We start from the raw sequence: 25,669 nt of genomic DNA, 5'->3' as shown, positions 1-25,669 counted from the left end.
AATGGAAGCCTTTTTCTGTTTTTGCAACAGCAGCTTAATGTTTTGTTTGGGGCTTATTATTACATTTGTCATTTTGAGACAACTTGGCCTGGACTGGGTATTGATTATGTGTCGGCTCCCGGGGTTAAATGGAATATGCTCTAATCCCCCTTGAGCTCTAATTTAAACACTGTTCAAAGCGGTGTCAGAGCTGTCAACTTCTATTATCTTTTATGTGAACTTAATGAACAACCGGCAGATAAACTGAAGACGGATATTCTCCCAGGCCGCTCCATAAAGATCAGATCTCACTTTGTTTGGATCTTTAATATTTTATACTAGCCATATTATGTTATACCGGGGACAGAAGCTATTTACTTATTAGCTGTAGGTAACAGCAAACTGAAGGATTGATCTCCTTATGACAGAAAAACAGCACAGTGTGCACTCTTTGATGCCCTGACATGGAGCTAATACAATAAGGGGGAGTTAAAGGGTGGCCTATAGAGCCCCAAAAAGTTGATAAATCACCCTCTAAGGATGTAGTTACAATCCAGAAAACATAATAAAATGCCCATCAGGTACATAGACAATGTGTTAAAATGTTTCTGCCCTGTATGATGCCCCTTTGGAGGGTTAGAGCTACTTCAAAGCTAAATTGTCAAAATATCTAGCAAGAAAAACCAACTGTATCTTAAGTTAGCTTTTTTCAGGCTAGGGTTATCACAATACCAGAATTTTAAACTTCAGTATGATACTTGTACAAATCCAATAATATAAATAACTGGTTTGATAATGTAACAACTGAAATTGTGGAATATACATTTACGACAAACTTCTTTTTTTTGTCTTTACCAGACAGGAGAGCAGAGTGACATCATTTGTATGTGTAATTTAGACACTGTCACCTCTCTATCTGTTTGTATGATACATGAACGTCATAACATCATAACGACTCAAGAGACGTCGTCGATATTACCCGACCTGTGAATTTTGACCACAGCTTCCCTTGCTGTCTTTTGCCGGCTGCAGCTTTAGGATTAAAATATGTCTGAAGATCTGTTGTTACTTTAACTTTGGCAAATTTCAAAACTATGCATCATAAAAACTATAACACTTTTCAATGGTATCATAAAATATTGAAGTATTGAACAATTTGACCATCGTAGTTGGGGCTCAATGTTTGAAATGTCCTTCTTAATGTCCCTGTGATTGATTAGAAATTATGAAATCCGTTGCAGGGTGCTCCTCATGTTGAGGGAATGTGATAAAGAGATATTCAGAGTATTTTCCCGGTGGAGAAAACAGGATAAAAAACACCTGCAGGTTTCCCCCTCCAAAAGACAAAATGTGATACAGTCATGTGCAGGCTGTGCTTCATGCAAAATACACATTTTGCTTCCTGGTGCATCACTGCATGATGCAACTGTTACCAATGTTGTTGTTGTTGTTTTTACCCCCTACCCCTCAGGCAGCTTAAGTCCAACACCTTAGCACTGTCACAGACTTTGATTATAAAAACAGTCATAACATTGAGATGTGCTGTTCAAATGGATTGATTCTGTTCTGTTGCATTTTGTGCAGTCTGAATTTTTAAACACATTTATTGAGATTTTTTTGACAGACTGTTTTGTCATACTTATCCATCTCCAGTTGGGGGCAGCATTACCATTGAGAGGGATCTAATCTCCTTTCAATGGAAGAGCAGAGAAAGAGATGGAGGAAGGACAATGAGGCAGTTTGCTGTAAAGAAGAAGAATGCAACCTTCAGGTGCATCCTGTAAGATACAGCTTTACGAGTGGTGAAGGTTGTGCGTGCTGAGTTTTAGCCCTGAAACAATAAGAATGCAGATTTTCTCTAGTGTTGTGGTTGATTCAAAACATGTTTGCTGTTAATATATCACATTCAAAAATACTTTAGCATTAAAATCTGTTTGATGATTCTCAGCACACTAACATCCCGTTATCAGGGAGGGTTAGTGTAGGCTACACAGAGGAGGTAAAAGAGGTTAGTAAGGTCATTTTTATATTTTGATCGCACCTCAGTCTTTAATCACAATCTTTATCTGTAAAGCGCCAATTCATAACAAATGCTATCTCAAGACACTTTACAAAAAGAGCAGGTAAAAGACTTACTCTGTGTTATTTTATTTACAAAGACCCAACATTAATCCATTTTGAGCAAATCAATAGTGGCAACAATAAACTTCCTTTTAAGAGGCAGAAACCTCGAGCAGAACCAGACTCATGTTGAAGAGCCGTCTGCAGAAAACTGTGTTGGACTTGGAAAGTGGAATAGAGGGAGATGCAGAAAGAGAGAGAGATGAAACAGCAATGAATGCAATTGATATATATATATATAGCTACAATGTCAGTAAAAATGGTAAACGTATGTGTAGTATTAGCAGCAACAGCTAGACAGATCAGTCTTATATTAACAACTGTAATGATAATGACATGGGGGACCTCCGGCTGGGAGATAAATAGATTTTAATGATCCATCGTATTTGTGGTTTGGGAGGATTTTCAAAAATGAAAATCTAGATTTTCTTTTTAACTTACTCCTCTGCTGCCCTAGGGTTCATGTACAGTAGTTCACATCCTCCCCCCTTGTTTACTTCCTGAGTGGCTGGTTGGCCTCAAGTATTTGCCATCCAGCCACAAGTATTTTGCTGAAGTAGCTCTGCCTTATACTGATAGCCTGATACTACATCGTCACTTTTAAAGATTACAGATTGCACCTTTGAGAAAGTAAGGTTACTTTATGAAGCCTTTGAAGGGAAATTCACTTTGTTTTTGTTACATTTTATTGATAATTTTAAAGCAAAACTTGTTTTTAGTCCTTTCTTTGCGATTTGTAGTTATTTTTAAGAAGAGAAAAACATCGATTAAAGAACGTAAATCGAGTTTGGTGTGGGAAAGAAATCAGAGATTTAATTTTTAGGCTATAGGATAGAATAGGATAATACTTTATTGATCCTCAGAGGGGAAATTCGGGCGTTACAGCAGCACAGACAAGTAATCTCAAATACACATTAAACAGAATAGATAAGATAAATAAAAATAAAAACAGGGGGTATATACAAGTACAAAATTAATGATGAAGTTAACTATGCAGGGAATTGTGACATTATTTAATGACAAGATAAAATGACAAGTGATGATTAAAGTGACTTGGTGTGATAAATAGCAGCAAGTAATGTAAACAGCAGAGAAGTGAGGCAGTGTTGTACCACAGTGATGCAGAGTGCAGTTATATAATATAATGTAGTATAATATAATATAATATAGTGTAATATAATGAAATGTTATATAATATAGACTAATATAATAATATAATAAAATATATCACCCAGCCCTATGGGGATGAATTTGCTGAAATAGCCTCTAACAAAACTATATAATCTGTAAATGTGAAACTAAATCTACGTTACTGACTTTCCTTAAATTGCATAATTTATTAATCCGGTTAGTCTGCAATATCTCAGACCTTTGGCCGCTTTAAAAAGTCCTTCTCTTAGTTTAGGTTTCTATAAACGTGATTTGAATTCCAACTTTCCCGACGGTCCCTGAAGGCGGCCGGGGAGGAGGAGGGAGCTGTCACTAAGCTAACGTGACCCACGAAGCGCTAAGCCCCGTGAACGCTCCAGCTTTGTCAACATGCATTTTAATTTCACTCTTCACGTTGATGCTTTCTTCGTAGCTTACTCAGAAGCGTGTTAACATATTTAAATGGAATTATTTAACGAGCCCAGCTAGCCTCGCTGGCTTCTTCTTTCTCTCTCTCTCGCCGTTAGCCACAATCAGAGAAGCTAACCAGAGCTAGCTTGTTAGCCTGTTAGCTCCAGCTGGCTCCGGGGGAATATGGCGATTGTGTCTGGCTCCTGTGCCCGAGTTAACGGGTCTAGAAACGGGCCGTCTGTGTCCGCTACACCCTCTGGATCTGCGGGGCAAGCTCAGCCCATGATTGCGGTGTGGGAATGGCAGGATGACCTGGGGCACTGGAGGCCGTACAGCGGCCAGGTGAGCGCACACATCGAGCGGAGTCTGGCTCCGCGGGGCCAGAGAGGAGGGGGACCCGGCTCCACCAGCATCTGCCTGGGACAGTCAGACCCCAGCCTGTCGCCTTATCTCATCGACATACCGAGCTTGAAGCAGTTTCGACAGGACACAGGTGAGCCTGACTTCAAACCAACAACAACAACAACATTTCACAAAGTGTTGTTAAAGGGCCATGCTAACGTTAGCTGCTCAGTTAGCATGAGCGTTGTTGTTTTGATGAGTGATTACAAACCGAAGAGAAAACATGAGCCAGGTGAAAGTCCCCGATGTGAAGGTGGAGATGTAGCTGACACTTAAAATACTTTGATTTATCAGCTAACTCATCCACAGCCTGTTTGTAGCTCGTCACACTGTTTGTATTGTTTTTACGAGCTCAGCTGATTTGTGTTTACTAGTTTGAACAGAAAACAACAAACTGCTGTTGACAAACTGCTGTTCTGATCATTCTGTGTAAAAAGTCATAAATTAGCAGAATTAATAAACTGTCGCGAAGGATTAAGATCTCTTTGATGCATTTCTGATTAGGGTTCTCAACTTTAAGGACCCTAATCAAACTTCTTTATTCTCACTAACCATCCATAAAACATATTTATTTAAAGGTTTATATAATTTATATAATCCTCATGTTCTACCTTCATGCTGTCAGTCTGTGATGCTGAATAAAACCTCTTTATTCATGTGATACTGTAAGTCAATAAAAACTGTCAGTTCAGCCTCTGCCTGAAACAGTTTGTTTCAGAGTCAGTCTCTTTATTTATTATTATTATTATTTATGAACCTTTATTTAACCAGATAAAGAACCCATTGAGATCAGGATCTCTTTCACAAGGTGACCTGGCCAAGAGGTCAGCAGCACATGTCAAAAGAACAGTTACAATGAAGTGACAGTACAGATTAACAATATAGTGTTTCAATAAACAGAAAGTGTGGGAGCTGTGACACAACAATAAAACAACGATTTAAGATTTTAAAAACACAGGCACTGTTCAATGGTCTCACGCTGTCTGTCCCTCAAGATAGAACGGCACGCTCCAAGTGGAATAAGTTCAGGGAGTTTTAGTTCAGTCTGTAGAGTATTCCATGCCGAGGGGGCAGCAAAGCTGAAAGCTCTTTTTCCTGATTCAGTCCTTACCCGAGGAACAGATAGAACAAGTGTAGTACAAGAACACAAGGCATAGCGACTGCTTGTCCTCCGTAATAAAGCTCACAAATATAAAGGAATCAAGCCTAAAAGAGCCTTATCAATTAGGGTCAGCCAATGTGCGTATCTGCGTGCACTCAAAGAAGGCAAGTTGGATTTCAATACGCTTCATAATGGTGGGTGAGACGACTACAGCCAGTGACAAATAAACTCAGTGCCAAATGAAAAATAGTGTCCAAGGACTTGAGACAGAACGCTGCAGGGCTGCCAGGGAAGTCCTGTTCTCCAGTGCTGGGAGAAGAGAGCCCATGTCAGAGATTTAAACGGCTTACGTTGAACCTTAACAGGGATCTATCTCGTGATTGGCAGAATAAGCCGTGTAGCGTCCTTTTGCAGACTTATGCTGAGATTACTCCAACATATGTTTACCTCAAACTTCGGCCGTGTGTAGTATGGGCATCCAGCAACTTCAATGAAAGTTCTTAGAAAATGAAGCTTTATTCTACTGTGTGAATTGTAAATTACCTGATCTTGTTTCCAGGAAAGACCCGATCAGTGCGCCGCTCCCTGTTTGCCCAGTCCTCAGGTCTGGGCAGTGGTGTTTACTGGGAATGGGCCAACGACGAAGGCGGATGGACTCCATATGAGACTCGAACGTCGATCCTTTTAGAGCACAGCTATCAGGCCCGACAAGGCACTGCAGACTTGGGCCCACACGGATATAATTATATTGTGGATCTCACGTCTCTGGCCCAGGTGAACAAAGCCACCGGGTTCAGGCGGCAAGTTCGACGGCAGTGCAACCTCCCCTACCCGCTGGCCTCCTCTGGCCCCCCGGCGATCCCCTCGGGTCCCACCTGCTCCTGTCAGCAGTGTTTGAGCCACAGCAGCACAGGACCCATGCCGAGCCGCTCACGACACTCCTTTTCATCCGGCAGCCTGAACCGGCCCAGTCTGCAAGGGACAGGAAGGGCTGTGGCAGCTCACCCTACTTCTGTCTACTCACCTTACCCCAGGAGACCCCTCTCTGTCGGGGGGATGTCCTGGGGCAGCCCCTGGCCTCCACCGCCCTCTGGTAGTCAGCTGCCTCCGCCGCTTCTGAGCAGCTCCGCCAGTGCCAACGGGTTAAGGTTGGTACCTACCTGTGTGTGTGTGTGTGTGTGTGTGTGGGTGAAAGAGGTTTAAGTAAAGAAACCAGAATTAGATGTTCCTGAGAGTCATCCTTAATTTACACGCTATTTGAATAGTTCCAAATCTGACTTCTTCATGTTTGTTAAAACAATTGTTAGACACTGCATCATCATACCATTTGAAAATTACAAATGGCTCAAGAATGGATATGCAATAAGGGAATTTAAAAACATTTCTGTGGTCAGCCATGTGGCTCTGTAATATGACGTCAAGTCTGTCAACTCAGCAAAATTGGCTAGAAGATATTTTCCAACTCTCTTTCCACTGAATTTCATCATTTTCCGAGTTGGGACCACATGAGTGCAGGGTCATCCCGCCGTGGGATTTTATATCAGGTTAGCCCGTCTCCACCCTTCCCTTCTTCCCGTCCTCCTCTATCTTTCCTGTCCGTCTCCACTTTGACCCATCCTGTAAAACAAGAATAACACACAGTGATGTGGAGCTTCAAGCCCTGCAGTGGTTTGTTTGTTTAAGGCTCCGGTCCTGTGACTTTTAGTCTGTGTCATCTCCAGCCTTCCTTCTTTTCTTTTTCCTAACAGCAGAGGAAAAAAGCTTTCCAGAACACATTATTTACTTAGTGCTTCCATGAATATTCAGTTAACATACAGTTGCTCTGAGCTTTAATTTTCTTCCACATTAAGTTTAATTTAGTGTTTCACCAGCCGCTGGAATCAATAATAGGAATGTGAAATGGTGTGTATTGTAGCACACACTCGTCCTCTTCCAGATGAATGCTCACAGTTATTATTATACTGGATGGTGTTTTTATAAAGAATAGATGACGACTTCTATTATGATGTCTAATTGAGTTATTCTAACCTATTTTCCGTTTGCATAATTATTTGTGTTGAGTTGATGCGAATCAGTGTGTTCAGGGATTCTTTGAAAATGTTGCACAAGCTAGTAGAAAGATAGCCAACTGCTTCCTTCTGTCGATAGGTTATCAGGGGCCTCACATGGTCAAAGACACATTTCCTGCTTTTGTTTTAAACTTTTATACGTCTGAAAAGTGATCTTTGATGGTCAAACACAAATGATGTCCGTGTTATTTGAATGGGCTTGGAGATATTTCGAGTTCTTAAGATTCTCCCTCTGTCGCTCTTCATCCTCCTTCTCTTAGCTAAACTCAAAAACCGCCTGCATAACCAAACTATAAATGACTTTATTTGACTTTCAGGAAGGTCAGGGTCCTCAGGTTAAGGATCTGATTTTTTCTTTGGTGGCTCAAACATGTCAGATGTCATTATCATTGATAACTCTATTCAGACTGCTGCTTCAATATGTGATATTTACAATCCTGTGACGTTTGGTCCTCAATATGAGTGTCGCGTAATCAAGGTACAAAGTGCTGCTTCAGAGGTAGTTATGGTGGCGTTACAGAGGCGAGACAGGATTGGCAGAGCCAGCAGGGGAGCATAGTGCAGTGTGTGTGTGTGTGTGTGTGTGTTGAGCTCCTGCTGTGCAAGCTGCAAGCCAATGATAATTCAGACTGTGAGACCAATATGACGCAGTTGTGGAATCTATATGAATGTCTAAAGGCGTAATGACGACAGAGATTCAGTATAGCGCTGTGGCGTAATTGCACAATGAACAGGGCCATTGACTGTTGAGAGAGGCGCGTCTTTCTGTTGTGGGAGGGGGGGTCTGTGAGCCTTGACTGTTCAGTAGAAGGGGGTGAGGGTGGACTGCGTCTGTGTGACGGCGTTTTTGAAGGGGTTGGAGGTTTCAGCACATTCAACGGACATCTCGGAGCAGAGAGAACTTTTGTCCTGGTAGTTAAGAACAAAGTCTTCTGTTGTGTAACAAACATAAAACACGTATTTTCTAATGCTTAACATGGACTTTAAGATGTTTTGTTAACACACCACAACCTTTGCCGTCTCCTTCTTCGTCCCTTGAAACTTTTGTTGTTTTAAATTTTGTGTTTTGTGCTCTTAATAAGAAAAAACAGGCACGAGAAGAAGTCCCTCAGAGCTCTACAAAGCTGCCATTTTTAACAATTCCATTTTACAGACTGAACTGTTTATTGACAAAGTGGAGCTGCAACTACAGCTGAGTTAAATAATAAATGAGTGTTATAAGTTACTTCTCACACATAGAAGAACTGGTTTCTCCTCTCATAAATCAGGCAGGGTTTGCTGCTTTTCATTGTCATGTTTGATTTGTATTTTTTAGACTTTGGTAATCCTATAATATAAAATAATATGCAAATCCATCAAAAAAAGTCTATTTACCGCCACATACTGGATAGGTCAAGTGCTCCATCATACTTCTTTATTGACAATTTCTCTTTCATTGTTGCAGAAGGTCGTTTAACATCATAACAGATTTGTTGAGTTCAGATTCCTTATCATTAAGGGTGTTGGTTCTGCTGAAAAGTCAATCTGCGAGCCCTTATTGTTTTTTATTAGACTATCTTATCTTAAGTGAATATAAATCATCAAGGGCCCGAGGCCAATACCAATATTAGGGAGCGAAATGATATAATATATTGGATATAATGGATTTGTGTTGTATTACTCTCTGATGTACGTCACTTTGGATAAAAGCGTCTGCTAAGTGAATTGTAGAATTGTAGTATATGTCGGCCGATATCTTTCTGCGATGCATGTTCGATCTAAAGAGACACATAGATATAACATTTTATTGAGTTGATCCCTCAAATGAAGTAATCAAAAACTTATAGGAAAGATTTATAATGAAGTCAAGATGGTCACTCGACGTGAAAGTAACTGAACATGTGTGTGCATCATCGCTTGACACTCTGGAGAGTGATGATGCTTGTTGTAATCCATACAGCGCCCTCTGCTGGTCAAAGAGAACTGCTAGTTTGATACAGTGAAACTGAAATGAAATGCTCTATGACTGGTGAATAAATCAAGTAATATCTGTGATAAAATTAGCCGATGCCGATAGTGACTGGATAAGCTAATGTGCCGATAAATCGGTCCGGCTCTAGAATCCAAATCATCCTTTACAGCTCATTCGCAGTAAAGCTTCGTCATCTTGTTTTGAATTCTGTGCCAGAAGTTTTTTCCAAATGTCACCGCACGTCTGTGAAGATGAACATGATCTGAAACGGTTATTTTTGTTTCTTCCTGTTTTCACTGACTGAACGTCCCTGTCCTTGCTTCCTGTCCTGCAGTGTTCCTTCCATCTCTGTGCAGCTGAACGGATCGACCAGTGTGAGCTCCGCCCTGGCAGGTAAACGGGTCACTGACCATCCATTCCTGTCTGACCTCTACTCACGTCTCTCTCTGCTGCACACTTCTTTTTTTTTTTTTTTTAGAAGTTTGCAGGGTTTTTATTCAGCATGTTTTTTAAATGTGCTTTTTCTCTCTGCGTTTGTCCCCGCGAGTGTCGGTCTGGTTAGGAACAGCGTGCCACAAAAAGCTGGAAGACAAAAGGTTTAAAAATAAAAACAAACATCCCTAAATGTCAAACTTGAAAACAGTCAGGTGACCATTATGTCCTTTTTTTTCTAAAGAGAGGGGGTCCCTGTCAATGAGCACAAAAAGAATCTGAGCCTGTCAGGGACTCATGAAAGCAGCCTCCACCACCGGCTTTGTTTTAAAGACACTGTGGAGAAGTTTCCCTCCTTAATGAAAAGCATGATTAACTTGAGCTTTCTGTGTTTGAACCAGTAAGACGACCAGTTGTCCCACAGCTCCACCCAACACTGATTTTTATATATCTAATGAATGATGCCTCTACGGGTGGTATACATTCATTTATGTATTAGGGCGTGGTTCACACTGGCCATCCGTACCGTGCCCAAGCACGCTTTCAACGCTAAAGTCCAGTTCGTTTGACCGGTGTGGACCGCTCCGTATCGTACTTCAGCACGGTACACTTCATGCACGAGCACAAACACGCAGGTAAACAACACTGACAGGCCTTCATTCAGGAGAAATCCAGAGTTTCATGTCTGTATCTGAATAACATGACTCAATATAAGACACAAAGTATCTGTCATGTTCTCTGTTTGTTCTCTGATGTGCGGGCGTCTCTCTCTCTCTGTCTCTTTCTCTGTCTCTCTCTCTTGTCTCTCTCTCTCTGTCTCTCTCTCTCTCTGTCTCTCTCTCTCTCTCTCTCTCTGTCTCTCTCTCTCTCTCTCTCTGTCTCTCTCTCTGTCTCTTTCTGTCTCTGTCTCTCTCTCTCTCTCTCTGTCTCTCTCTCTGTCTCTGTCTCTCTCTCTCTGTCTCTCTCTCTCTTCTCTCTCTCTCCTCTCTCTGTCTCTCTCTCTCGTCTCTCTCTCTGTCTCTCTCTCTCTCTCTGTCTCTCTCTCTCGTCTCTCTCTCTGTCTCTCTCTCTCTCTCTCTCTCTCTCTCTCTCTATCTATCTCTCACTCTCTCTCCCTCTCTCTCTCGCTCTCTCTCTCTCTCTCTCTCTGTCTCTCTCTCTCTGTCTCTCTCTCTCTGTCTCTCTCTCTCTCTCTGTCTCTCTCTCGTCTCTCTCTCTGTCTCTCTCTCTCTCTCTCTCTCTCTCTCTCTCTATCTATCTCTCACTCTCTCTCCCTCTCTCTCTCGCTCTCTCTCTCTCTCTCTCTCTGTCTCTCTCTCTCTGTCTCTCTCTCTCTGTCTCTCTCTCTCTCTCGTCTCTCTCTCTGTCTCTCTCTCTCTCTCTCTCTCTCTCTCTATCTATCTCTCACTCTCTCTCCCTCTCTCTCTCGCTCTCTCTCTCTCTCTCTCTCTGTCTCTCTCTCTCTATCTCTCTCTCTCTCTGTCTCTCTCTCTCTCTCTCTCTCTCTCTCTCTCTCTCGTCCACCTGTTTGTAAACTGAGCACGCTTCATAATAACATAAATCGTGCATGTGTTGTATTACGACGTTATGTACAAGAGGTAATCGTGCTTAGGTACGGATAGTCCTGTGTAGTGTGGCCGCGCTGGCCAGCGGGGGAATGGCGCTGCGGGTGGGGGGGGGGGGGGGCACCCAACGGTGCGGATGACCATTGTGACCAGACATCAAAATATAATGCAAATCGCCACCAGATAACTTAAAGCCGTTTTCACATTTGCACTCTTGATAATATCTAGATCATTTCCAGATATTCTCCTGACCTGTCTGTTCACATATTCTCCTCACAGTGGGAGACTATCCCTGTCAGACAGGAGGGGGTGCGGTGGGGGTCTCCAAGAAAGTACAGGACGTAGCAACAGAGTCCGCTATAAGACGCTATAATGAAAATATTTGCCTTTATATCAATGCTCTGTCAACAAAAGACTGGAGAACACCAGACTCTCCAGTAAAAGCAGTTTTATTACATGCTTGGAGATCGTAGCGGTGGCGTGCAGACACTGTGCATCGTGCAGCAGTAACAGGATATAAACGTCATTCCACCCTCCTATTGGCTCGAGCTGAATTCTCTGCAGAATGTCCTGCTGTGTTCTCACTTCAGCTCACTCTGACCTTTGTTTATTTAATGACATTTTATCGACCAGACAAGAGTTGTCGAGTTGACCAACGGTGAAAATATGTCACAATTTCACTATAATCCAAAAAGTATCTGAAGTTTGAAATCCTCGCATACAGGACGGATATGATTACATTTAAGAATCTGACACTTCATTTAAATTCCAGGCCGTTCTAAATATTTATGACTTTCATTTCCCTCTCATGAAGTGTGATTTAAAGCGTAGCATGATACTGTAGCACATCAGGCTTTTAATATTGCGGGTAGGAAAATAGTTATTGCTGCAAAATGGTGAAATTGCCATGCACAGTAAGCGCTTCTCTAATTATAAGTCCGTTTGTGGGCCGTGATAAGCCGACTGAATGAAAAGAGTCGGCGTGCAGGAAGCTGCTGGAGCAGAACCTCATTAGTGAGCGACGTGCCGCACCGTGACTTTGGTGAATCGTTTCAAATGGAAGGTCACTCGTGTGGTGTCTTCTCTAAATGTGGAGATTTAATGATCATTAGTGGGTAATGAATATTAGAGCTAATCAGCTCTCTATTTAATGCTCGCTGTTTATTTTTCAGTTTTAGCTTCAAACGCATCCCATTACAAACTTCTGCTGCCATCAGTGTTGAAGGAAGATCTAACACACATTCAGCTTTGTAGAGAGGTGACTGGATCAGCTTCAAGCAGAGACAGAAATATACTTTTTTTACACAAATGTTGCTCAGGCTGCAGAATTTTATCAGGTTCAGGTAACTTTATTTGTACCTGTAGGTAGATTTGTTTGCAGTCAGCAAGATCGACCTCCATCATGACACACTGATGTAGAAATGAACAACACATGAGAGAGAAGGAAAACTGTTATGAGGGCAGCAGTAGCTCAGTCTGTAGGGACTCGGGCTGGGAACAGGAGGGACACCAGTTCAAGACCTGGGGGGGGGGGGGACCAAATCTGGATGTTGGTCTGGTAGCTGGAGAGGTGCCAGTTCACTTCCTGATCACTGCCGAGGTGACCTCAAGCAAGAACTGAACCCCCACCAGCTCAGGAGTGAAATGTTGAATTGAAGTATATCTTCTATTAAAACAGACCAAAACAGGATAAAACACATATAAAAAAAGATGTTTCAACCAATCAGGGCTTAGGGGAGAGAGAAGTCTCAAGCAATAAGATGAATAAAAAACACAACTCAATAATTTCTTATGGCAGAGCAAAAATAAATGTTGGACATAAATATAAATAAGTGTTTGTGCAAATATGGCTCCATCATGGCTACAGGTTTGTTGATTACCTGTAGTTATTCTAAAGGAGATCTGTGGTCGACTACTTAATCACGACTGAATGTAAAGACGTGGTCAGTTTGTTTTGAAGGTACCTGATGTCTGTTTTTGTGTGAATGAATGACGGACACGGTGGAGAACATCAGTTTGCTGCTACATTTCTCATACCTTTGATTTGTTCCTTTCTGCTCCTGCATCTTTCCACTTGCTCTCAACCCTCACCTGCCCCCCCGCCCCGCCCTGCCCACCCCATCCCATCCTACCTAAACCCCCACCCAACCCCTACCCTCCCCCCCTGCTCCAGGCATGGCCTCCATTTTGATGTCAGCAGTGGGACTCGGCGTGCACTTCACCTCTGCCCCCCTCCCTCAGCAGCAGCATCAGCAGCATCAGCAGCATCAACAGCTACAGCTACAGCTACAGCAGCATCAGCAGCAGCAACAGCCTGCTCCTTTCTCTCTTCCTCCTCCTCTCCTCCCCCCAGCCAGCAGGCCCAGCAAGCCCCCCAGCAGCAGCAGCAGCAGCAGCAGCAGTACAGTTAGGAGAGCAAAGAGGCAGCACAGGAGAGGTAGCTACCACGCCACCGACCCTTCATCCGCCTCTTTCCTTTTTTTTACTTTTTGCCCCATCTCCGCAGGCTTGACCAACATTTCATCACACATCGGCTCGCTTCCATTTGTCCTCATGTGTTCATAGTGTGTGTTCACGCTTCTCTGGAAACCCCTGCTTGTGTTTTGTCTGCTATCTCCGACTTCTCTGCCTTCCCCGATTTCTTATTTCACTCGTTCAGCCTCCAATTCCAGCAGCTCATCCACCGTGAAATCCGGCTTCCCACACTTAACTTTCCAGCTCTCAAAGATCTAACAAGCAGCTAATTTCTTTTTTTTAAACCACCTTCTAGCCCCCCCCCACCCCCACCCTCCACCCTCCCCCAATGGTGTTAAAATAAAAAAAGGTGCTGTGAGTCTGACAAATGTGGAACAGTGCAAACAGCGCCTTCAGCTGTGTGACTCCAGACTTAGTATTTATAACAAAACTTCAATATTTGACAGGATTTAATGAAGCGTAACCAGCGTCTACAAGACCTGAAAAACAAACCCAGATGCTTCAGCGCAAGATACAAGGCCTCACTCATGAGTCTGGATAACAGACTGTACACAGGAAGTGGGCATAGCAACTGCGTTTTAAAAGTAAAGTTCATATAAGGTTGCTTTAAAACTGGCTTTTTCACGTGCGCTCTTGCTGGTTTAAACATGAGGCCTCGCTGTGTTTAAATCAATAACAAACCCAGTTTACTCCTGACCCGGATCATTACCTCTGCAAACATTCTCCCAATGACTTCATGGTCTCAACAGTTTTTCCTTTTTCAAGTCCTTTTTGACACAGCGTGGTGTTCCCTTTTGTAGTTTGTTTTCCAATTTCGTAAGTATTTAGAGTAAAGCAGCTGATTAGGAAGATTACGCCCCAGGGCACGACTTACCAGGATGAATGAGTCGTTTCCATGGCGATAGAAAGCGGCAAACTACGACAAATAATTTGGAAGTTCAAAAAAACTGCAGTTCCTCCAGTGTCCACTTGAGGCTGGCTGCAAAAGCACAGAAAGTCACGTAAGAGGCGATGTTAAAAAGCCAGTTTAACAGCCTGGTGCTAAACTCACTCGTGATGTCACTTTCTATTTAAATAAACTTCGATCAAAGGTATAAAAATACACGTAATGTACAGACAAAAACTTTTTTTTTCTTAACTTTACTGTAATAATGAGACTAAAACCAAACAGCCTTCAGGCAATCCAAAAGGACTGATTTATGTTTTAATATTATTCTCCAGAAAAACAAGTAAATACACTGGATTGGGACCGAGTGCAGCTCTCTGTTTATTCACAATATGACCTCCTGACGAGAACAACCGTTCACAGAGGAACACACAAATATTTGCGGGTCAGTAGCGACCCCGTGTCTCGACACCGAAGCAGCCGGCTGCTGTCAGCAGAGAGACGAGTCTCCCTCATGTCAGTCTGAATCTCCTGAATCACGCCCCGGCCCGTTGCTTTGCTACAACACAACACTCCTCAAGAGTGCATTAAATGGTCAAGTTCCGCTGAGAGCGCCCCCTGCTGGATCAAACTACAAACTACTTCAGACATCTTGGTGCGCTGAGAGACCGAATGTTTGAATTCAAACGGCTCAATAAAAAATAAAAAAATAAAAATAAAAGTGACGGCCCTAAAACTCACATTTATATTTCATTAAGCCTAAAATGCATAATTGCATATTTTGGGGCGTGGCTGAATTGACTGACAGGTGGGCGTATGGTAGCTGTTGACCAGGACACTTAAGGCCCGCCTCACCTCCATAACTTTGTCTGTTTCTGGATTGACCGACTCAGGCAGACTGAGCTTCATAACTCCTCTTCAGAAACAAACGGAAACATCACCGAGCCAGTGTCCATGTTTTCTACAGTTTGTTTGTTTGTTTTATTTGGATCCCCATTAGCTTCAGCATAGCAGGACGCTAATCTTCCTGGGTTCTGCAGTTTATATTGTGACAATACATTTTGCAAATTCATATTATATATTATTCTTTTCACACTACACAAACATTCCACAACATTTCTTCAATAACTAAAAATAATGAAGACAATTGACATAAATGAACAAGAAAAGAAAAGAAACAGACACTCAAAGGCTCCGTCTGATTTACAGTAAATGGTGGTTGCAAAGAGGAGTGTCTCAGACTGGAACAACAGCTCACTATTTGTTGACTTTCTCTGCGCCCTAAAGATATTTTTGAAGACCTTGATGCCGTCATATTGGACATATTGTGCATCATAGTCACTGTCTAACTTTGTGAATAGAAACATGATTGATTTAGAAGTTAATTTAAAACATAAAGGCGGTCTGTGTGGTGTCTGAACTCGGCAGGTTTTTAAATATTACGTCTGTTTTCATTGCTTCTCATTTGTTTTGATCAGGATGACATGTCCTTCACTCTCATTGGCCGTCACTTTTAATTTAAATTCCTGCACTTCAAAATCAAACAGGAGGGAAAAGGAGGAGTGTTTGAGAGAATGGTCTGAACTAAATGTCTCCATCGCTCACTCATTCATCACATTCACTCTGTCATCATACAGTCAGACTGCTTCTGTGGCTTCACCTGTTTGCATCTTTTTGTTTCCTGTCTGAAGTCATTTTCTTGATTTTTTAGCAGCAGCCTGGACTTTGTAGCAGAGACATGATGTGTAGAAGTCCAGAGTATAAGGGTCATGTTTTAAAGTGTTAAGAAAACCAAGTTCCTCTTTTTATGTGGCAGCTTGTTGGACTTTTTTTGTCCTGTTTTTTGCTCATTCATCATTTTGTCTTTTCTTTCTTTTCTCCCTCGTTCAGCCTCCTCTCAGCGACCGGAGGAGGTGATTCAGCGGTACATGGAGGTGGTGGCCGGAGTACCTGATGAGGTAAACGTCTGACGCTCCGCACAGACATCAACCAAAAAAAAAAGAAAGTGTTCAGAAGTTTTCACACATGCACTCCTGAATATTACTGGAGGATTTCTTCAGAGAACTGCTCTGACACTGATTTTTTTAGGGTCAAATGTTACCTGACAGTGATGGAAAAGAGGTGAAAAGATCAATTTAAACACTGTATAAAATAAAACTGCATGTGTGACATTAATCAAACTTTCCCCTGACCCCCTCAGGACTGCATCATCTGCATGGATCAACTGTCCAATGCGTCCGGCTACGAGACAGCGGTCTCAGAAGAGGGGGGTCAGAGCATCCTGCCCGCCACTGTGGGCAAATTCATCAAATGTGGACACACCCTGCACATGCTCTGCATGCTGGCCATGTACAACAACGGAACAAAGGTACGCAGACTGCAGACAGTTTATCAGTTTATTTGAATCAGGCACAGTGCGGTTTAGCGCACATGGAGTAGAGACGCGTTTACCTTCCATAATAATTATTTCAAAGTTCCCCCCACCTGCATTTTCTGAGCAACACAACAGTCTTTTTCGGTATATTTTATTGCTGAGGATGGCTCCCAAAGTCGCTAAATCGAGTGAGAAAACAGACGACAACGCTGAATCAGGGACAGTGTACAAAAAGACAACATTAGTCTCAGAAGAGAAGATTTGTACCAGATTTAGCTCGCTAGCTATTCAACCAGTCATGCACACACACACACACACACACACACACACACACACACACACGCACAGACGCTCATACACATTTCATGAGAGAAGAAAGACGTAGAACAATATACAGATATTAAAACATTTTGTACATGTTAGCTGAGATGTTACTATGTTCAGAAATACCTGTCAGAGTCTTGATTGGTCTGAATAGTCTGCCTTGAATCTCCACGTTAGCTCGAGTGTTTTAGCCTCCATTTGGCAAAATGAAACGTTGCACTATCGGCTGTGTCCTGTCCTGTCCTGTCCTGTCCAGTACTCTCAGCGACCTAAGTAACATCGCCTTGGGTGAGCCTCCTCCTGCGCGTGTTTCCACTTTGTCTCCTGTTCCCGGGTGCTTTTGATTCCATCGTATTGCGCCACAGCAAAACAATTTGAAATGTTTCAGCAACAATATGAGCTCATGTAAACTTCACAATCAGCACGGCACTAACTCCACAGCAACACACCGCCAAGTCTGACACCCATCAGATACAAACACACAGATTCATTGATAGATAGATACCAGTTGTTTTTTGACCTTACATGTCTCGTTATTGTCTCAGTCAGTCACATTACATAAAGGTTCATGTCTGACGATCATCACAGTTACATCATATTCCACATGTTAGTCAGCTCTCTGAAAGTCTGTGTTGATGAGAGCGGTTCTAAACATCTCTCCTGTGGTGTGTTTCCTCGTCAGGACGGCAGCCTGCAGTGCCCCTCGTGTAAGACAATCTACGGAGAGAAGACCGGCACGCAGCCCAAAGGAAAGATGGAGATTTACAGCGTGGCCCAGTCGCTGCCGGGACACCCGGACTGTGGGACCATCCAGATCATCTACAGCATACCGCCGGGCTTACAGGTACGCTTGAACGCTAAGGGGTACAGCTCTGGGTGGTGTCAAACTTCAACCCACGGGACAAATCTGGCCCCAAAAGGAGGTTTTCATACGAGATGTTTTGGGGAGAAGGTGGTTACTGCATAAAAAAAATCAGTAGGAGCTGGGATGCCAGGAGCTGAGTGGTTAGTGCGCAGAAAGATGATAGCAGCCAAAAAAATAAAAAATACACACAAACCTACCCGTCCATAGAAACCTATTCATACACCCCCTCTCATTCTTACTCGCCACCATCTTGAAATGTTCCTCCTTTCTTTGATTTTCTTCTTTTTCTTCTTCTGTCCAACTGTCTTAACGTCCCCTCTTCTCTATGGTTTGTATGTTTTGCACTTTTGGCTTAAAAAGCTCCTCAAAAAACTTTAAAAATTAAAAAGTGTGAGCCAAAAAAACCCACTGAAACCTCTTCCATGTGAGTGAGATGTGTCAGTTTGTGTTCTTAATTGAAGGATTTCCTGTTACAGTTTTTACAGGCGGGAAGGCTTTAAGTTTAAAGACTCCCTTCTAATTGGACTTCCTTTAAAATAATCCTCTTTTCTGCAGCATAAAAAAGAGTTTCTTCTGGTGTTCTGGTCGATATGACAGATGAGGAGATGTTTGAAATAGAGACACTGCATTAAAAAGTTTGAACTCCAGTTTTATTCAAAAAGTTTCAGACTTGCTTTCTTGTTGTCGAGGTTTCAGTGACGCTCTCTCTTTTTTGTTTTTGTCCTTCTGGGGAAACTTCCTAACAAAGAGCTTCATGTGTCACTGACTGACAGTCACATGATCAGATTAGTATCGAGCCGTTTGTCGACTGTTAATCCAGAGCTCGGTTATTATCAGATCAGACCTCTAATATCAAACCTTTAATGTTTCCATTCATCAGAACTTTGTTTTTTTTACTCAGTCCTTTTTTCTCCTCCAGGGTCCAGAGCATCCAAACCCCGGGCAGCCGTTCACCTGCAGAGGCTTCCCTCGCTTCTGTTTCCTCCCGGACAACGACAAGGGCAGGAAGGTGAGGAAACGGATCCCGACTCAGACACACAGCTGTGACCACATCTGCTCCACAGACACGCCTCAAACTCTCAACACTTCACTTCACTACACACAAGAGAATTCATGGAGCAAACTTCTCTCAACTTCTCTCTCACTTTACTGGAAACACTTTGACTTTGCTGCAGCTAAGAACTGAAGCCGACCACATAAACAACAACGACACAATTCAAAGTTCAAGTTTAAATTTCAGATCGAGTTGATTTTATTTGGTTTAGCGGTTTAATTCATGTTTTCTCCCTGATTGCTACATCATAGTTTTCTCTGAGGAGTTGTATTGAATTTTATTCATTTTATTTTACAGGGACATTGCATATTAATAAACATTTCGGTAAATATGCCAGAGTTATCAAAAAGGCTCATTTTCATCTGTTGTCCCTGGACAGATTTTATAAATCTGCTCTCTTCTTCGTCTGTACCTCGGCGCCTCTATACATGAGACTGAGGGCGCACTCACACTAGGAGAAGTTGCTCCATATCCCACTGAAGCATGCTTACCCCCCCTCCCCTTTCCCCCCTGCTGGCCTGCACTCACACTGCTCCAGGACTAACCGGGCCTGAGCACGGTTACCTCTAGAACATAACGTCCTAATACAACACACGCATGACAAGACAGGAGGAAAAAATTGATGGAAAAAAAGGAAAGCTCTGACCACATCGCACATCAGAGAACATGAGAGTTACTTTACCGACTTTGAATTTGAGTCATTTTAGTCGGATACAAACAGAACACTCCAGGATTTCTAGATGAAGGAGGCGGGGATCGATTATTCTTCATGCTTTACCCTAACCTCTGATACGTTCGTTCACACGTTGTCCCAGAGAGGACGAGCTCCATCAGCTCCACCAGGAGCAGCGTTTCTCTGTGATTATATGAAGAAACACTTTGTGCTCGTTATGAAAGTTGTCTTTTGTTTCCATGGCGATTAAGTGGCTCATTTCCCTGCACGCTGGTTCTCTGCAGCTGCACACTTCTATAAATAATCTCTGATGTAATCCACTAAAGGAGAATTGGATCAAATTATTCCAGTTGCAGTTTTTTTTGTTCCCCCCCCTCCCCCGTGTCGTTCCTCAGACACTCCCACCTCAACAGGAAACATGACGGGAACATCTCGGAGTCATGACAGGGTCGTAAAAACAGCGCAAGGAGTTCGTCAGTTAAAATCAGACTTAAGTGTTAAGATGCTCGGTTCATTTCCATCAGTTAGACGGCTTTGTTTTCCTTCATCAACAGAAGTTACATCATCCTCTTCAAGCTTCAGTGTTTGTTTACAGACTTTCAGTCCAGAGACGCAGAGAACTGGCACATCCATCTTTAAGGGATTCTTTAACGACCGATTTAAAGACAATGAAAGCTGTTTTCTCTTTACAGCCGAGTTCACTAACTCTCAGGAAAGTGAAACACAGTGACACTTAGTGTTCTCACATCAGGGTTAAAGAATCAAATATGAATGAGGGACAGTTTTCATTAAAAACTCATAAAAGTGTTTATTAGTCTAAAAAAACCCTCACAGAATACTTCACTTTCTTCTTTTAGATTTATGACTTGTTTTTTTTATTAATTTAAAGGAAAGTTATTATCCTCACTTCCACCATTAATGATCTCAGTCTGGGACAACTTTGCTAGTGTGAGTGCGCCCTGAAAAGTTAGGCTAAGACAGCATTTCCAACAGGCTCTCTGTGTCTGTACCTTTAAATATGTAAATGAGCTGTGTCTGACCACGCCCCCTCTCTGGAAGGTCTTGGGTGTACTCGGTGCTTTCTCGCTCCATGTCCTATTGTTTACGGTGAGAAGGCAGACTCAGAGGGCAGAACAAACACCTAGCTGTGGGAGTGTCACCCACCTGGGGGAGGGGCTACTGCCCTTTGTGATGTCATGAAGGGAAAATCTACAAACAGCCTGTTTGAGCACACATTTCCTGAAAAGTGGAGCAGGCAGAAGACGGAGAGGATGGACTTTTCTCATCATTGGGGGGTTTGTAGATGGAGACACATATTGGAGTTAGAGGAACATGGTGAAGTGTTTTTTGAATAATCAGAAACCTTTAAAGAGTTTGATTAGTACGTCAGAGCTGTTACAGATGTTTTCTAATTAGCGTTATCTTTGTAGGTTTTCCTCTCTGATGTTTTTTCCTCTCTGTTCAAGGTGCTCGAGCTGCTGAAGGTGGCGTGGATGCGGCGCCTCATCTTCATCGTGGGAACCTCCAGCACCACCGGCGAGCCCGACACGGTGGTGTGGAACGGCATCCACCACAAAACGGAGATGATGTCCAACCTTTCGGGCCACGGCTACCCCGACCCCAACTACCTGGACAATGTGTTGTCGGAGCTGGCCTCTCAGGGCGTTAACGAGGACTGCCTCAAAGCTCCGGGCGGCGTCGGGGGCGGCGGCAGCAGCAGCTAGGTCACAGCTCCACACTCCTCCTCCTCTCGCTGCTGAATTAACCCTTCATATTCCACCCTCTGCGGCCGGGTGGACCTCCTGCAACCCCCACTCCCCCACCGCCGCTGTTATAACGTTAATGTCAACATCTGTCCAAAACCTCATGGAGCGGACGTACGGGGGAAAATGCGAGCAGAACGCAGAGTGCTTCATGCTCCACTACATTCCTGCTCCTCACATATTCCAGGAGACTGAACTCTGAGGCTCCTCTTAACCCCCCCGAGCCTCTTTTCATCGGCCCCTCCACACACACACTGGAGATTTCTTTGTGTTCGTTCTTTTTTCTTCATCGAACGCCTCGTCTGTATCCCCCTCGTCTAGTTTCCATGACGATGGCAGCTTTCATCGGGGATCAAAAATCTCATTAAGCACTTTAGTTGTGACCGTGCATTTAGCTGACATGATGTGTGATTTCTTTTTGTTTTAAAGGGCAGTTAACTTGTTTTCAGAATTGGGAAAGTTATGCAATCGAAGTGGAAACCGTTTTTTTTTTTTTTTGTGTTCGGCACAAAGACGCTGAAACTTCTCGTAGCAGAGGGAGTATATATCAGCCGATTCCACGAGACGGGGGGGGGGGTGGGGGGGAATAACTGAAATGATGTAAATAAATAAAAACAAGAAACGAAAATATTGTAAAAAAAAAAAAGAAAAACAAGTTGTGTCCAGGAGGAGGAGAATCGTTTGTTTTAACACCTCTTTGTTTTTAATTTTAGTGATTTTAATCCCCAAACTGATTTGATGTCTAAGCTACGGAAGCCCGACAGGGACATACTTCTATACATTTTATAAGTGAGACAACAGATCACAAATCTCCCGGCTCAGATCGGATCAGTTTTTAGTATCTGTGGAAAAAAAAAAGAAGATATTTACAATCTTAACTTCTCGACTACAGATCAAAACATGTCTCCATGAATCTTAATGATGTATCACATCCTTCACTGTAGGCGACACACATCGCTCTCATTCCAATAATAATAATACTAATAATAATAATCACACAGGCTGGTGGATGAAGCTGAACTCTGTTTGGGTTTAAAAAGTGTTTTTAGGAATCTGAGAGGAACAGTCTGTGATTTTAAAAAGCTGCATCAGTTCAATAACGGTATGTTACCGTCATCTTTACAAACACTAAATAGAAATCCTTCCATCACAAGTTGGCTGTAATCTACACACACACACACACACACACACCATTAAGCGGATGTGTGTGTGTCTGCAGAGCGTGATGTGTGAACCAGACAAAGTCAGGGCATTTGTAAGGGACTAAATCTTCATCAAGCACAGACTAGAAACAGGCTGTTACTAAGTTTCTGACTTTAAGTTTGTGATTTGGTGTTAAGACGCAGTCACCAGCTGATACCTGAACCTTAAACACACCGTGAGATGAAACGGAGAAGAGTCGAGGCAGCGATCAAATCAAAGTAACCGTACCTACTTGAACAGCAGATACGACTTTTATTTTCACAGAGACTCCCCGGGGATTTAACCGCAGTCCTTTATTTTTTTAAAGATTTATTTTTGGGCATTTCGTCTTTTTTTTAGAGAGAGAGAGAGAGCAGTGGGTAGAGTAGGAAACCAGAGAGACAGAGATAGAGTGGGGAATGACAGTCTAGAACCCGGGCTGCTCGTTTGGGGGACTAAAGCCTCCATACACGAGGCGAGACCTAACCACTAGGCCATCTGCAGTCCCATTAGTAGTGCATTTATTAGATTTTTAGAGGTTTGCTTTTGATCGTGAACTGAAGGGGGTGGGATCTGAAAGGATTACAGATCAGCTGTCATCTTTTTCATCTCGGCTTTTTTAAGTCGTCTAAAGATAACGCTGATTTAAAGGTTTATTATTTTTGGGCTTTTTATGCCTTTTAGTTTAGAGACCGGTCAGTAAGAAACCCAGCGTTGTTACCCCCGATATAAAGATAAATAAGTCCAGAGCTCAGAAAGATCTAAATTGACTGGTTATTCCTGGAGAGCGGCGTTGAATAAAATGTATGGATGTGTGTCCTCTCGGGCTTCCGTACTCGCACTTCCATTTAGATTTGTCCTGTTTTTTGAAACTGCAGAAAATGAGCCCACATGCGTTTTCTTCAGCTATGATTTGTGTCACTTGTTAGTTTGTGAGAAGGGAAAAAGGAAAACCTCTCCGACGACCTCGACTCTTCTGTCCAAACAGACAAGAAGAAGCAGCAGCAGCAGCAGCTCTGGTTAGGAACATTTACACAGTGTGACAATCAAGGTAATCAAACTCGTCTTGATTCAACAAGACACACTCACCTCCTGTATCCACACGCATTAATCTGCTCACAGTACTGCAGTACAGCCGCTGAACTCAGTCTGACATGTATACAAGCAAAACTGGAAAAAAAAAAAAGTCTGCAATAAAGAAATGAATCCTGACTCTGTCTCTGGTTTCATCTGACGTCGAGAATTATTTTTCTTAAATACATCTGGAAGCAAGCGGCGAAAGTTAATCTGTTGGATTAAACTGGGTCAAAAGCCAGCTGGATTCCCAAATCTTTCTTTTTTTTAAAGATTTTTTTTGTATTTTTATGCCTTTTATTTAGAGATAGGACAGTGAAGAGAGAGAGAGTTACTTAGTGATAAATTGCAAGAAAACCACATTAAAAAAGTTTTCTTTTTCATGCTCATACGAGTGAAGTGACCCCGAGTGAAGCTGCAACACAGCTCGCATTTCACCGTTAACCTGAGACTCGTTAGAGATGCACGGGCGCTAAACTCCGGGAGGTTACGGACAGAGGAAGTCTTGCCTGAAAGTTGTTTGAATTCAGGGTTTGTAATTTTCCTCCAGATTCACTTTTTAAAGATTCTGGTGTAAATTGTCTTTAGGTCCTGACAGAAATGAATAACTCATGTTCTCTGAAAAAGGAACAAAGAAAATCCATCATCTGTATCAGTTTGTAAGTCTGTAAAAACTTCAACCAATGTCTGCCACGAGGTACCAATCTGATGAACCAATCAGACGCCTCCCTGTCTCCCTGCTCGCTCTCTACACTCAAAGCTCGTCACCGATGACTTTAGGAGTTTATACTGAGAGTTTACTGACCGCTGAATGAGACATGAGACGACGTAGTTTCTACACAATGACAGAGATGAGCTGAGGTCCACTTCTGGACCTGGAGGGACGGCGCTCGTTCATGTAAGTGAGGGGGTGTGGCTTAAGAGGGAGCACAGAGGGGAGGGGGTGCAGACGGAGCACTGAGGGAATCACAGATCATCAATCAGACGATGATTGCCGTTTGTGTTCTGTGATTGGTTTAGAGGTAACATCCAATGATGCTGCAGTGATCATGAAAAGAGAGTGAGCTAAATGATCCTCGAGCTCCGAGGTCGATATTGTAATCGTGTAAACCCTCAGGTCGACCCCGGTTCCTCTCTGTGGTCGTTTTATTACTCGGCTGTTGTGTGAGCGTTCAGAGGTGAGCTAATGGCTGCCCTCCAGCGTTATAGATTAACCATCGTCCTGCTGAGAGGTACCCGACCTCCAGAGAACATTAAAACCATTACACATTAGAAAAATACAAAACAGAAGATGAAACGAGAAGTCGATGTCGCCTCCTTTCCTTAAAGAGCCTTCAAGTTGTGATTTATGTAACTCAACGGACAAACACTCGACCATCACATGATGGAATAACCATTAAAGAAAATTGGTTCGGTTGCGCTTAAGGCTTAATTATGGTGCGTTCTAATTCATAACTCCTTCATGTGAACGCGAGTGGAGGGGGGTTGGAGGTGTGTCTCTGGAGGAGAGCGGAGGCTTCAGTATGGAGGAGGCGTGGCCTAACAGCAGTTTGTTTTGGCTTCATGCTGGAGCTCAAGGGCGACACCTACTGGATCAGAAAGTCACATTATTCTTTAAAGGCTTTATATGTGATTTTTTGATCCAGCAGATGTCGCCCTTGAGCACCAGCATGAAACCAAAACAACTCGCGCTGCATTGTTGTGTTAGCATGCTAATGCTAGCGATCTTTATTATGCTGGTATCTTCACACTGCATGTAAATTTACCTGAAATGAGCGTGATCTAGAAACACAGTTAAGCAGTGAGTACAGTATGTTA

General features: G+C 42.9%; 1 protein-coding gene across 2 annotated transcripts; it reads left to right on the top strand.

Annotated features, from left to right (window-relative positions):
- The first annotated feature begins 3,547 nt into the window (after positions 1-3,547).
- dtx2 (deltex 2, E3 ubiquitin ligase) lies at positions 3,548-23,989 on the top strand. 2 transcript variants are annotated; one of them, XM_020655496.3, is made up of 9 exons: positions 3,548-4,153; positions 5,724-6,312; positions 9,519-9,577; positions 13,355-13,618; positions 16,433-16,500; positions 16,743-16,910; positions 17,923-18,084; positions 19,025-19,114; positions 21,299-23,989. In XM_020655496.3, exons 1-9 carry the CDS (start codon positions 3,844-3,846, stop codon positions 21,554-21,556), a joined length of 1,968 nt encoding a protein of 655 aa, XP_020511152.2. In that variant the 5' UTR covers positions 3,548-3,843; the 3' UTR covers positions 21,557-23,989. The 2 variants fall into 2 exon arrangements, with proteins under 2 accessions (XP_020511152.2, XP_065819424.1); XM_065963352.1 differs by lacking the exon at positions 13,355-13,618 and having other exon boundaries at positions 3,549-4,153.
- Positions 23,990-25,669: the final 1,680 nt, after the last annotated feature.

Source organism: Labrus bergylta, chromosome 14 (assembly GCF_963930695.1).
Source record: "Labrus bergylta chromosome 14, fLabBer1.1, whole genome shotgun sequence".
Taxonomy (NCBI): Eukaryota; Metazoa; Chordata; class Actinopteri; order Labriformes; family Labridae; genus Labrus; species Labrus bergylta.
This window is presented reverse-complemented; position numbering and strand designations above follow the sequence as displayed.